Source organism: Camelina sativa, chromosome 17 (genome assembly GCF_030686135.1).
Source record: "Camelina sativa cultivar CO46 ecotype springtype chromosome 17, ASM3068613v1".
NCBI lineage: Eukaryota > Viridiplantae > Streptophyta > Magnoliopsida > Brassicales > Brassicaceae > Camelina > Camelina sativa.
Window position 1 is genome coordinate 21,557,280 of NC_141896.1, and position 14,995 is coordinate 21,572,274.

Sequence of the window (14,995 nt, forward strand, 5' to 3'; positions counted from 1 at the left end):
ACCCCTAGACGTCACGAAGCTTCCCACAAAATTTCAGCACGATCAGACACTACACGAGACCACGATCTCAGTTACAATCTCCGATGGTCCCAACTCGCGTCTGAGAAAACGTGTCTCACGAAACTGCCAATAACTCATCGAGTTTAAATCCAAATCTACTTCTGTAAAAAGGCGAATGACGATGAAAGACTTGGGAATAAAACCACCAAATTTTATTACCTTTGAGAACGATTTGATATGCCGAAACTGTTTCCTCTCAAACCCTAACGATTCTGATCTTTCTCCTTTAATCTCCTTCAACCACAATAGGCTCTCTCCTCTCTCTCTAACTCTGAAAACGGCGACCACACACCCTAAAACCCTTCGTTTGTCGCTTCTCCACTTATATACTCGGTTTAGTTAACTAAACCAAACCAACCAAACCAAAATTGCGAATTAAAACAAACCCGACGAACCCAGACAAAGGGGTGTCGATCGATGCCACAAGGGTGTCGATCGACACTCCTTCCAAAAATCACAGAATCTGGTTCGCGGATGTTACAAGATTACTTGCATATAAGAACTTACCAACACAAGAGTTCTTCTCTTCTGGTGAAAAATTCTGCATCATTGATGAATCAATAAGACGGTAGAAATTGTCACTGCTTCTTGGAGGTATTGGAACCATGTCTGTTTGGTTCATGAACTTGATTTGAAACGGATGGTTAGAGTTTCTAAGTGATTGTTGGCCTTTAATTACTCTAACATCTGATAGCACGTACCAGTCTCCTTCCTTAATCTTACCAAGAAACTTTTTTATATATAGAGAAACTTCTATTTTGGCATCAATCCTTGCTCCCTAAAATTAAATTTATCATTATTTCATGTCATAATTGAATTATTGTTATATATGAAAAGAGTTAGAAAGATACCTTCTCGTCTACCAGAATTAAACATTCATAAAAATGTTGCCCATCATTTAAATCCGGTAGCCATTTTCTAAGTATTTTGACAGCAACACTCAGATTATGTACTGTAGGATTCAAATCTCTTACGTACACGACCATTGTTTCTTTTGAAGAATTAGAGATACAACAGAGAAAGGAAAGGAAATGGTTAAGAAATTTTCATATTTCATATATTTATTCAAAAACAAAAGAAGCGGATAGTATTATATTTTTAAATTTGTGTGGCTTGAATTAAGTCTTGTGTATTACACAGGGAAAGCTGCATGCGTTACTGATTGATAAGAATGAACAATATTTTGTTGGTTTTCAAGATTTCTGTAATTGGTGTGTTGAAAATATGATGTTTATATCGAGGCAATATGTTTGGAATCTTCTGCTTGGATGCTGACCTTTATTAGTTTAATTCATTGAGTTAATGCATAAACATTTGCAATCAACATCCAAATAAAAATATGTCTTTTTAAAATAAAACAAAAAATAACGACTGAAACCATAAAATAACAACTGTTATTTAGAAATATTTCTTAAGTAAAAATTAAAACTAATATTTAAGTTCATGTCTTTTGATCCCAAAGAAAAAAATACTAAAAACATGTCTTCGTGCAAAAGCAAATTAACATTAAATAGAACAGAGTAATCAAACGGGGATTCGATGCTTGTCAAAAGAGTCCTCAGCAGCAGGATGAATAAAGGATCCGAGTGTGTCACTATAGACAATAAAAAGTTATAATCAGTTCTATTCAAGTTATAATCAGTTCTATTCATCAATTAGATACTTAAATTGATAAGTTTTATTTCTTATTCACCTCAAGTCCATAACGAAACGAATGTCGGTATCATTCAAATCCTGAATCCTTGACTCTCCATGTTCAATGAAATTGTACCTAAACGTTATTCGAAATTCAAATATAACTTTATATATGTGCACATGCTTTTTTTTTTTTTTTAAATGAAAACGATCGATAGAATTTAACTTACATGTACATGTACTCTGTAAATTCTACACCCTTTGGATCCTCAATTATGTCCGAACATCCATCACCGTTGGTTAGAAGAACATTATCATCTAACGTTACCAATTATAGTTAAACGAATATAAATCGTTAATAATTTCTCAATCACAATTAACAACTTTAAGTTTAAACGGACAATATATTCACAAATGTCATTACCTCCACATTTGATTCCTTTCCACATTTTGAACAGACAAATCCTCTTCCCGGTACCCACCTTGAACAGTTTGAACATGTGATTTGCATAACATCCTGTTGCAAAGCAGTCAAGTACATTTCCCCTAGGACAAAAATAAAAGGTGATTCAACGTATTATGCCAAGTACATATAAATTTTTATAACGATTTTGCATCCAATTTCCAAAGATTCTTCTATATTAAAGTTACTCGTGCATGCAATGATATTTTTACTTACTCAATTGACATGATTCTGAACCTAATGTAGCGGTCCATCAGACTCCAACGATCACCAGTGTCTTCTTGTTTAAAACTCTTGATTTCCCCCATATTAGTGATGCATCCGATCAAATTAACTGCATAATAAATCACAAAAATGTATTATAAGAAGCATAATTTTAAAATTAACTTAAACAATACATTCTAAACTAAAACTTACAGTAAGGCCAACGTCCATGAAATTCATTATCATAAATACGTTTAAAACCAAAGTTAGTAAACGGTTTGCAAATTATAGGGTCGCTTGCAAGACGTATGATAGTCTTGTCCGTGAAAAGAATCCGATAACCAAGATTAGTTTTGTGGATCTGCTCTTTATCCTCCTCGACTTCGAACCACTCTATAACATAACTCTGATTCTCGGTCATTACAAAAGACGGAAGCCCATTGAGTGCTGCCGGAATCATATCATGTCCAAAAGATCCCTAATTCACAGTGTAAGTGTAGTTAAAATTTTGAATACATCATGATTTTATGCCAATCCGTTTTGACAACGCATATAATCTTTGAACATGTAACTATTATAAGATTTTCTAAAAAATAGAAAACAATACCTCTTCGTCGACCAAGATTAGTTCTTTCGAAACATCATTGGAACAATTTTTAACTTTCCACGAATGAAACACCTTGACACAAATCATCCACTGCATGGTCGAAGGATTCAACTTCTTAAGAAACACAAAATTCGCCATTTTTTAAAAAAAATTGAAGAGAGATGGCAAATAGATAATTTTGTGAAAAGGGTAAAAGATGAGGAAGTTGTAAAGATAATATTTCAGTTTTATGTTATATATTTCGTCTTTAAAAATTTTAGGGTGTGTTTAAAGGGTGCATTGAAAGTTTCGACTCGAATCGTTGTTTCCAGTCACATCTATTAAGTAAAGCATTGAAAATACATAAAAATATATACATCGAATGTAGAATTAAAGTTCTATTAAGAATATTAGTTAGGTGATTTCGCAAATATAAATATAAAACGAAGACATAACATAAAACCATAAACTAATCTTGAAAGATTAATAATTTTATGTAATATAAACCGTTCATACGGTTTTACATTTTTGAATCTCAAAATATAGATAGTTGAATATAATCATGGTGATAATGACAACGCACATAACAATGCCATCTTCAATTTCAATTGAACATTAAGATAAATTACATTATTAATATAATAAGTAAACAGTATTTTTTTTTTTTTGTATTGTATACAAATCTCACTCTTCTCATTCAATATCAAAATAAAGTTGATGTTGGACGTAAATAAAGCTTTCAACATATCAAATCTAAAAATCAAAATAAATATCTTTTGATCAGAAATTTAAATCTGATATAATGACACATATCCAAATCTATAGAGCACGAAAGGACACCTATGAAAGATGATAAAGATATAAAGTAATGATGTTGGATAGAATTATGAATTCATGTGTAGTAAGCATTGTAGTTCCAAGAAGTGTACTCATATCTAAATTAACTATAATAATTCAAAACCAAAATTCATAAATAAAAGAAGAAACCAAAAAAAACATAAAATCATAAAGTAAAACCATAAACTAATCTTCAGAACCTTCAAAGTGAGTTTGCATATTCAAAACTTCAAGACATGGATAGTTGAATAGAATCTGTGTACAGGTGCATGCGGTAGTAATCATTGTACGACCTGAAAACATAACATAACATTAGTATTTACTCTCACAAAGTTACCATAATAGTTTAATTTTTCACTCACCTTCAACATTATTAATTTGACCGAATCTGACTATGCATATGATGATGCCTTCATCAATTTGACGGAGTCTATCGTAAAAATACTCCAAATACCCTCTTCTCAGATGACATCTCAAACGTATACCACTTTAATAGGAACAGGAAATTAGTAAAAAATAATAAGAATATGAAAGACTTAAATATTGTTTGTATAAATAATTAAGAAATCTTACTCTTCGTTTTCAAGTTAAAAAAAAAGGCCGGTGTGCACGTTGTTAGCAAAAATGTATTCAGATTTTTCCACACGCAAAAGACGTCCAATTAAATCTAAATGAGAATAATTACTAACTAATCACTTTGAAATATTGAATTAAAAATATGTAAGACAACTAAAATAATTGATACACTACTTACCAATACACATATTCGGATTTATCGAGCCAGAAAGGACATTTATGAAAGTTACGAATGAAAAATAATCTTTTTCATTCAAAGAGGGTATCAGCTGCGCTGAAGTCATGCCACTTGAGACTATTTTGAATTGATGTGTAGTAGGCATAAAAGTTCCAACAACGGGTGTTATATCAAAATTAGATAAGATCAACCAATTCCCTTCGTTAAAAAACGGTTTGAAGCGTTGAACCAAACTCCTTTCAAAAGATCCATGTATCTTTGAACCCTAGTGTGAAAACATATCAAATATTAACATATCAAATATTATTATAATTGCTTATCATTCGAAATAGATGTTTGTATTATTACCTGCTCATGGGATAGCACAAACTTGATAACGTTATTTAACGCAGTACTGCAAACAAATCTTCTGATAACCTTTACCTTGATCCTTCTTTGGATGAGTAAAGGATGTAAGTCGGCAATATAAACACAGGAATTAGGATCAGTGGTCATGTTTCGGCGTGTCAAAAGAAATTATAATGCTCTCAAAGCATCTAATGAACACACACATATATATATATATATACAAAATAAAAATACATATAAAATATAGGGAGTTTATCATTAGAAACATTTTAAGAATTAAAATATTATCTTGTGAGATAACGATTGATTATATTGTATTTTATCCAATTTTAGTTTAAGAACATTATAGTAACATATATCACTGCAATATTTAAATAAATTATTAAGTGTGAAAATATATTTTTTAGATTTGCTGTTTGAGAATCATATCTTTTTGTATATTTCTTTAGCATATATTTGTTTAGTTAAGTCCGTTTATCTAAATTCGTTTTCAATTATATTTCTAAATTTAATTTCGTGATTTTATTATTTTCCATTTCACAAAAAACTCAATATCTTTTAATATAAACACGTTTAGTAAATTATTCCAGATTCGTTAGATCTATTATAAAGATATATGGTAATTGTATTAAGTAAATATTTTACTCGAATTTTAAAAATGTTTAAACTGAAATTACAAAGATTGTTAACCACTAAATGGAATACGAAGTTTATCCCAATGAATTTCAGGCACAACACAATCTTTTACATCTTTCTCAAGAATATCCTTAACCCCTTCCAGCCTCTTACACTCTTCAATCAAATCGATGCGCCCTTCCAAAATATCATTCATTAGCGTCAGTTGAGCATCGACGGTTTCAAGTTGACAGGTGAGTTCGGTCGATTCTTCTTTCTTCTTCATGTGCTCTTTCACCATGTCGATAATCGCAGTGAATCGTTTCGACGTTTCCTTCTGTGAATCATCTCTAGATTTCTGAAACGCCTTCTTAACGATGTCGATTGCTTCGTCCTCCCATTGATAATCGGACATGGGTTCTTTGCGTTTTCTAGAACTTTCACCTTCCATCGCGGAATTCGAACCTATAAAATTTTAAAATAGATTTGGTTTGCAAGTTAAAATCTGAATAAACATAAAACTTAATAAATCTCTGATAACATACCTGAAAGTTACGGATGATAATAGGTGGATAAAGAAGTTTAAAAGACTTTTTTGGTTAAGAAGAGACAACGAAAGGTCTGGAACTCACAATATAGGAGAGACGTAAGTGCTTAAATATATGTCCAAAGAGTCGCGAGGCCTGTGCATGTTGGCGTCTCATGAGATTAGGCCCATTTAAGTTTATTAACACATACTGTTTGTGCGTTTTTACTTACGTAAAGAAGAATTCAAACCTTATGAAGTCATATACATTAATATATCACTGGAATTTATTTTTTAAATATTATATAATATAACAGATAATTTTATAAATTTAAATAATATAAAATATAAAAATATGAGCATTCTTGACCATAGTAACAATAATCCAGTATTGAAATTTGAAGATTCGAAACTAAAGGTGAATAATTTAAAACATAGAGACGTAGACATAATAAAAAAAAACACATGTTGATGTCTTTTTTGGCTTTGTTCTTGGTGCAAGATGACTTCCAGGTATTCTTACAACAATTCAATCATTTTTTTGTGCGTGCTCTCTTCCTGGTGTTCCTATAACACAAATCATAAATTAAAAATATATCTTCAGAACATTAATATAAGAAACTAACAATAAAGTGTAACATACGATCGTCTAAATATTTCAACTTCTGGAATATCCGGGTTAAGTCTGACTTGAGTACATATAGTGTTCGATACAGACCTCCTTCCTACAACACATTTGATTTAGAATTCTGATTAGTTATGTATTATCAAATATAATTTAAAACATTCTAAACGAATGAATAGAGTATATACCTTGGAAGACATCAATTACACCCCATCGAGGCTCTCACCTATAGAATCTTTGTAAGTCTTATAGAAATCGTCAGCCGCTATTCCGGTTAACTCACACCGCAAAAGCATACCACTAAATAAAAATATTTAAAATATCAAACGTTAATATATTTAAGGAGTGTCCATTGGATAATATGTTTAAAACCAAATACCTGGAATCACGAAGGTCAAAGGAAATTCTATGGTACATAGAGTACTCTAGTGTTTCGTTCCCTTTTGGAGAAGAAACTTGCTTCTTATACTCTTCTTCTTCAGTCTCAGCATCTACACTTGTTTCAGAATCATATTCGTCGTCTTCAATATCATCTGTGTCATCCTCATAATCGCCTTCATCTTCTTTACCTTCCTGTTCTTCACAATAATCCTCATCAGAACAATTTCCGTCATCATATTCAATTTCGGATACATCAGAGTCGACATCATCCGAGTCAGTGTCATCTAAATCATCCACATCGTTTGAAAAAGTATCTCGGCAGCACATCTTTAGCAACTTACGAATATGATCACTTTGTGATCTAAGCTCATACTTTTTGCCATCATTCGGACCCATCGAGTCTTTTTTATCATTCCAAGTATCCATTTTACCAACATTGGTAACTTCTCCAATGACATCTTAAAATATAAGACGCAAACTCATATCAAAATAATATATAATATATAAAGATACCAATTATAAAAGTTTCTAAAGTAGATAAATAAAATAACTCACCGATCAAGTAATCATCACAATAATAACCATTTAATATTCGATTATAATCGATGAATTCAAAATATTCTTCACCTCCAACAATCGAAGTCTTACTAATCTTGGTCTTATACAAAATAATAATCTTGTATCGATGCGTGGTAGCTCTGCATGACCCATATTGATCGACAACTTTAAAATTTTCAAGCTCAATCCAATCGCCAAGATGAAATTTGGACACAAATCTGTCATAAACATCACCACGAAAACTACACTGGATCTTTATACCCTATTTAAATAAAACAAATATAATTAAATTTCTATCAAAATTTGGAAAACCTGATTACCTAACAATTTAAACAATTAGCAAACCTGATTATCACTTAGGACCATCTCTAGGGTTGAACCAAGACGAAGAGATTTTTCTTCCCATAAACACAAAATCCTAACACGAATTTTCCATTCGTATTTTGAAGGATTCAAACGTGAAACACGATCAGTCGGACAATTCGTAGCCATAATTTAACCTGCAATAAACTAAATCAATTATTATATACAAATTATGATTTTGAAACATCACTAAAGAATTATGTGTACAAAGTTTTAAAGAACCTTGGAATATTCAAGAGTTTTGGATATTGTACTTAAGATCTGTCAAACGTCTCTGTATATATATAACCTTAGAAATTACTATATTTTCCTAAATACTAAAATAAAATATTATGAGATTCGTGTATTTATAATTAATAATAGATATATACAAAAATATCAGATATATATCTATTATAAATTTTTATTTACTTATTTAGACAATATTTACTTGCATCATAATCTCTATATTATGTAAAATCTAATTAATATATTTCATTTCCAAAATATAATTATTTTCATGTTTATCACTCTAAGTTTTCAATAATTATTATCATTCAGATAATGATCCGTATGAAAAGAATATATATAACATATTATAAAGATATATATGTCATTCATCTGATTATATAAATGGCATGCATCTGTCATTCATGAAAGGTACTCTGTCAAAAGTATCTTTAAAAGACATATTTGAACATAAATTAAAAATCCCATAAGAGTTATTCGCATAATATGCGAAAATATAGGTCCAATATTAAAACAACAAACAGCTTAAGTTAATTCAATAGTAAGTAAACGAAAGTTTTTTACGAAATTTAGGAATAGGCGAACAAATCTTAACATTAGATCGAATCATTAGAATCACTCTCATCTTCTTCTGAGCCGTTGTAATCTTCATCGTCTGATGATTCATGGAAACAAAGACTGCGAAAGATAAAGGAACATAATAACTAAAACATCTTATAATAAAGATTCCATATTAATAATCTGTCATAGTATAGGAAATTTAAGAACTTACAGTGCAGGATCTGTAGTGAATGCTCTTGCTTCATTGCCAAGTAAAAATTTAGAACATCTTATTTGAGACATTAGACAACGCCGACCTTTTACAAAAATAAGTAAGTTCCAAATCTTTAATTTGATATATTGGCTTATCTAAAACAAATGCTTATATATTGCTTAATACCTCCAAAGACAGAGATTCTCCAAAACGTAAGCAGACACAATATTGGTTCACTGGCATAGGAAGGACTTGCAACATGTTGTTCCCATTTTTCACGAAATTCCGAACATGTATCACCGACGGCAATACATTCAACCTGTTTGTTACTTTGCATTTAAAAAAACAACATTTGACAACTTCAGTCTTAATAATTATGTACTATTTTCATTGGCAAAAATAAATCAAATGAGGTAGTACTTGTTTTTAAAATTTTAAAACTATAAACTTACTTGATGTCAATTACAGTAAAGGGAAGAACCTCTTTCAGACCATTGAATCCAACTTCATTTTCTAGGAAAACAATTTTACGACCTTGCCTTACCCTTACCACCGTTCCACAAAAATCTGAAAAAATCAAAAAACTATGAATCTAAGGAAATAATGTTTTATAAAAACAGTAAGTTAAACAGTATATTTAAATTAATTTACCAACACAACAATTACTCTCATCTTCTGCAGTATTTTCCACTGTTAGTGCATCTATTAGATGAAAAAAATTGTCTCCACATCTAGGTGGGATCGGAGTGATGCGAGTTTGGCGAGTGATCAATATTTCAAAAGAATTGTTACAATTCCTGTAAATATTCTGATTTTCAACAACTTGGAACTTGTAAAGAAGAAACCATCGTCCTTCTTGCAACACGTCTATGTACTCAGCAAAGTAAAGCTGACTTCTGAATTTAGCTTCAATTCTTTTTCCCTAAATTATATGAAAAAACTAATTTCAGATTTAAACTTTAAGGAGATGATGGATATAAATGGATTGTTACCTTCTCATCAACCAAGATCAAACAAATGTAGGTAGGCTGCATTATAATGATTTCGGGTATCCACAGCCTCAGTACTTTAACAGCAACACTCAACCTATCTGTTGATGGATTCAAATCTTCTATGTATGCAACCATCTCCTTGTTTGGTACTTGGTTATTTTTTAGAAAGAGGAAAGGTGAGAGGTTACACGTTAGAAAGAAGAAAGGAGAATAGGAAGAGTGATTGGAAGTTACGTAAAACAATTATGTCAATTTGGTAATGTCAGTTCGAAATTGTTTTAACCAATGCGAAGACTTTGAAAATAACAAAAAACTTTTTTATTTGGACTTGCATCCATACATGCATTCGTTCATATTCTCGGTTTGAATTTTGTTGTTGCTTGAATTAAAGTTGTTACTAATCGCATATACCATAATTTTTTCAACGATCTCAATTTCTATTGAAATAAAAATATGAGAAATATGACGATAACAGCTTTATATTGTCTTCCATATAATAGCTTTATGACGATAAGTATTTTATATGTATTGAGAAGACTGTATATCATACAAAACTCATTAAAGTGAAATAATTTCAAAAAGATGAAAGATAAATATAATAAATTTAAGACTACTGTTACATTTAAAGAAATTTCAAATTAATTTAACGAAACAAATATTATAGGAATATTGTATGGCGATTGAAATTGTCTTCTCCTTGATTTTCTCTTCCATATCATATCTCTAGGACACCAAACAAATGGTTTTGGAATTTCAGAATAAGTAATTCCTTTGGCTTGAGCAACTTGTGTATTGAATATAATCCATTCCGAGAATTTAGCTGTCGTAGCCATCGGACGATTCATACCATTATCCTCAGGACCATCTTCATTGTAGCATTCCCTAGGTGATACCTGTTCAATATTTTAGTTAAAAGTAAATCAAAATTATCAAATAAAACATGTTTATATAACGTTTTAAAAATAGTTAAAACATGGTAGAATTTAAGTTACACATAAAATTACATAACACGATTTTTTTAAAAAACGAAATACCCGTAAATCGAATCCATGGATATCTACGATCATAATAGTCCTGAAACATGGCAATCCAAGTTTAGACAAAACTACTATTTATTATTATAAACTATAAATAATTTTTAAAAGGAAAATACAATCATGATAAGAATTATAATTATAAGAAATTATACCTGATATTATTAAGTATCAAATTCTCCTCCACAATACCTAAATCAAAAAATTATTATTATTATATTATTATATATGAAATAACCATACAAACAGGTTAATACAATTACTCTGTAGATCTGTAGTGAAACTAATATATAGTAAAATATAGTAATATATAATCTCTGGCTCGCAACCAATATAATTTTGAGATCATGACAAAAGAAACTAATGTAAATCATCATTCAAAATAGTAAAATATTATACCCTTTTTAAAAGGTGAACCAACAATAACCGAAGCTTGGTGAGTTTCGAATCTTGGTTCCCAAGAAACCACTACACAATCAGGAAAACACATTAAATTAGGTGAATAATACAAAACAGTAAGATTTGAAATTTTGCTTTCCAAGAAACAGCTACACGAACAGGAAAATAAAAGTGAATCATAAGAAACAACAAAATCAGAATACAAATTAGAAATTGAGAATATGAACGAATCTATAAAACTCAACAAAAAAAAAAAACGATTTTATACCTTGACTAGAAGATGAACCAACAACAACCAAAGCTTTATGATTTGTGGATCTTGCTTTCCAAGAAACCACTATACGAACAGGAAAATAAAAGGGATCAGTCGATGTATCATTTAAAACAGCAAGATCGGAATACAAATATGAATTTGAGAACATAATAAAAGAATTATTAAAATTCAAGAGAAGAATGCTTTTTTCGGGTTGTGTTGGTGATATCACCGTTATTCTCAATTTCTATACAAAACAGTAAGATTTGAAATTTTGCTTTCCAAGAAACAGCTACACGAACAGGAAAATAAAAGTGAATCATAAGAAACAACAAAATAAGAATACAAATTAGAAATTGAGAATATGAACGAATCTATAAAACTCAACAAAAAAAAACGATTTTATACCTTGATTAGAAGATGAACCAACAACAACCAAAGCTTTATGATTTGTGGATCTTGCTTTCCAAGAAACCACTATACGAAAAGGAAAATAAAAGGGATCAGTCGATGTATCGTTTAAAACAGCAAGATCGGAATACAAATATAAATTTGAGAACATAATAAAAGAATTATTAAAATTCAAGAGAAGAATGCTTTTTTCGGGTTATGGTGAAAGCATACGAAAATTATTGTATTTATAGTTGTAAAGCATCTATATTTCTAGGGTTTCTAGGTTTTTAGGGTTTACAGAAAGACGGTCTTTTCTCATCGGGCTTTTTTCATGCATAAACCCATAATTTTTATCTACGTGGATCTTTAAAAAATCTAACCTAAGCCCATTAATTACCCAATTTATGCGTGTTATATTATGTCATGTATCCTTTGATTAAGCGTGAAAGAGATCTTATTCATAAAATTTAGGGATTAATTTAGCAAATTCTATTTGTGCAATTAACTTTTTATGCAATTAGATTATTTCTAATCCGATTTTTGATTTATTTTTAATGCGAAAAATAGGTAATTTTACGTCCAGGGGCAAAATATTACAACGTGAAGGGCAATTTCATTAATGGTATAATGGTAAAATTTTGCTGAGATTGAATGTGGGACGTTTTCACTTCTCGTTTAATATAATTGATTATATTTATGGGTAATTGAAATATTTAAAATTCGATTGTATAGTATATATATATATATAAAAAAAATTTATAATAATTAAATTTAACACGTGAGAGTTATTATAATATTAATTTTATATTATTATATCATATGAACAAAGGGTTCTTAATATTCATTTTAAAGATTTTATGAAAATATAATTTTAGAATAATAGAATGGTAAATAAATGTAAATATTTTTAAAAGCTGATGACAAATAAAGGAAAAAGTGTCATGAGCTCTGTAATGCTGAAACCTTAGCTTTTTTGCCAAAATGTTCCTCTATTAATATATAGGGGATATTATAAAAAACAATAAACCAATAGAAATCTTAAGAAGTTTAATTGATTTTTTTCAAATTTTTAAGGAAATCATAATCAAATTGTTAATGTAATCGATTTGAAATCCCATATTTTACTTATTGTTTTCTTGTGCAATTGTTTAGGGATCAACATTGCAAAATAACAATTTAAATAAGTACAAATAAAAGGGTATAACCCAAAATGTACTTAAAAATGTATATATAGATTCTACCAATTCAACTGATCAATCATCCCCTATATATTAATAGAGAATGACATTTAAAAAAAACCTGATGTGTTGCCGCCAAAGAGCTCAGGACACTTTTTAGCAAAATACCCTTAAATTTTCTAATTAATTACAGCTCTATGTCATTGTATCCCCTATATATTAATAGAGAAACACACTTTTAAAAATGCTGATGTGTCACCGCCAGAGAGATCGAGACAAATTTAGCTATTTAACCTCAATTAAATTTATTATTTACAACTATATGTCATTGTATTTTTGAAAAAAAAAACTGTCTTATTCTTAAAAACTTTATCACATAACTTTATTAATACTAATTAAGTTTAAGCTTTAAATATATTTTATATATTAGAAAAAATGATTTATTGAAATGCATTTGTAACCCACGTGGATCTCAGAAATTCAAGTGAGACAGATGCAAAGATATTTTTGGCTCAAAATAGTTAAACATGTTGTGGGATGGCTTAGCGGACGGGTTTGACCGGGTTAATAATTTTATTTAAATTATCCAGTTCATGTAGTTTTAGTTTTTTTTGTGATTTTTATCTGATTTGATAATTCAAGATTTTGATAAAAATCTAACGATCACTAATTCGGTTCACATTCTATCCAGACCCACCATCATGTCAATCTAAAATTTATGGTGAAACGATTACTATTTTAATCTTTCATAAACTTGATGAATTCAAACCAATATAAGTTTAAATGTTATACTAAATAAATATATTTATAAATGTAATAACTCAAACAAAAGTTTGACTCCGTGCGACAGCACGGGTTATTACCTAGTTGACCATTATTGACGCAATGGTTTCTTAGCAACCACGTTATTGGATACACAAACACTTAGGCCAAACAATATAACATTTGTCACAATTAAAGCAAGTCTCTTTCCAGACCGTTTCAAGGATGTGCAGAGAAGTGATTGTTTCCAACAAATAGATTTGGATATTTGGTTCAAGATGCTATATTTACTACGGAAGAGTTTGAAACAAAGGCTGGGGTAAGTAATAAGACCATGCATGCCACAATGTATCTCTGCTTCTTCAATTCTGGTTCCCTCCGACGTACACACGGCAAGAAACACTTTTGATCTCAATGATGGTGACAAGGCAGCTACTATATTTTCCAAGTACATTAAGCAAATAAATTCTGAAGTTACCACCTATTTACAAGACTACCTTTAGCATTAATTATTAATTTGTTTTTCATTTTACTATTAATTAATATTAAGTTTCTATTTTTGAAAACAAGATTTCCCATCCTAAATAAATTTCCAAAACAATATGAACCACTCCCTTTAACATTAAGTATTAAGTTTATAATTGATTTAATTAATATTAAGTTTTCAGTTTTACAAAACAATATTTTCTCCATACACAAATTTCCTAAACAATCGGCCTAACCAAGAAATAAATGGATTTTCGATCTTCGAGAAGGATCCGTGGCCGAGATTTTTGATCTCAACGCATTGATTTCCTCCTAAAATATATGTTCAAAATCAAATATAAAATATATCATTCAAAAAAACTAACGGTATGATTTTAAAAGGTAACAAACATATTTACCATTCAATTTGATATCTTATTCAAAAAATAATAATAAAATATAAAAGATATTGCTTGCTCACAGATTTATTTTTATTTTGTATTACGTATTTAAAAATAATTTTTACTTTCACAGGTTTCATATGATGAGTTTTCACTGGTTTCTTTCACGGGTTTCCCGCCT

At 29.8% G+C, this 14,995-nt stretch overlaps 2 protein-coding genes across 2 annotated transcripts; both read right to left on the bottom strand.

Annotated features, from left to right (window-relative positions):
• Positions 1–1,584: 1,584 nt before the first annotated feature.
• On the bottom strand, positions 1,585–3,107 carry LOC147924148 (uncharacterized). Its single transcript, XM_087496644.1, has 7 exons — positions 2,970–3,107; positions 2,576–2,840; positions 2,375–2,492; positions 2,120–2,241; positions 1,926–2,013; positions 1,754–1,831; positions 1,585–1,654 (listed from the first exon to the last, which is right to left on the bottom strand). The coding sequence occupies exons 1-7, from the start codon at positions 3,105–3,107 to the stop codon at positions 1,585–1,587; spliced, it is 879 nt and encodes a 292-aa protein (XP_087352770.1).
• Positions 3,108–8,712: 5,605 nt separating this feature from the next.
• On the bottom strand, positions 8,713–10,064 carry LOC147924149 (uncharacterized). Its single transcript, XM_087496645.1, has 6 exons — positions 9,930–10,064; positions 9,589–9,859; positions 9,390–9,504; positions 9,124–9,266; positions 8,956–9,040; positions 8,713–8,861 (listed from the first exon to the last, which is right to left on the bottom strand). The coding sequence occupies exons 1-6, from the start codon at positions 10,062–10,064 to the stop codon at positions 8,780–8,782; spliced, it is 831 nt and encodes a 276-aa protein (XP_087352771.1). The 3' UTR covers positions 8,713–8,779.
• Positions 10,065–14,995: the final 4,931 nt, after the last annotated feature.

Bases quoted from the DNA above. Each gene is read 5' to 3' on its own strand.
- LOC147924148 (XM_087496644.1), bottom strand. From the start codon at position 3,107: ATGGCGAATTTTGTGTTTCTTAAGAAGTTGAATCCTTCGACCATGCAG. The intron at 1,832-1,925 runs GTAAGTTAAATT...AATAACGTTTAG, and splicing joins TTTACAGAGTACATGTACAT to GTACAATTTCATTGAACATG. The intron at 1,655-1,753 runs GTGAATAAGAAA...TATTGTCTATAG, and splicing joins CGTTTCGTTATGGACTTGAG to TGACACACTCGGATCCTTTA.
- LOC147924149 (XM_087496645.1), bottom strand. From the start codon at position 10,064: ATGGTTGCATACATAGAAGATTTGAATCCATCAACAGATAGGTTGAGT. The intron at 9,860-9,929 runs GTAACAATCCAT...CATATAATTTAG, and splicing joins TGATCTTGGTTGATGAGAAG to GGAAAAAGAATTGAAGCTAA. The intron at 9,041-9,123 runs GTATTAAGCAAT...TTTTTGTAAAAG, and splicing joins GAGAATCTCTGTCTTTGGAG to GTCGGCGTTGTCTAATGTCT.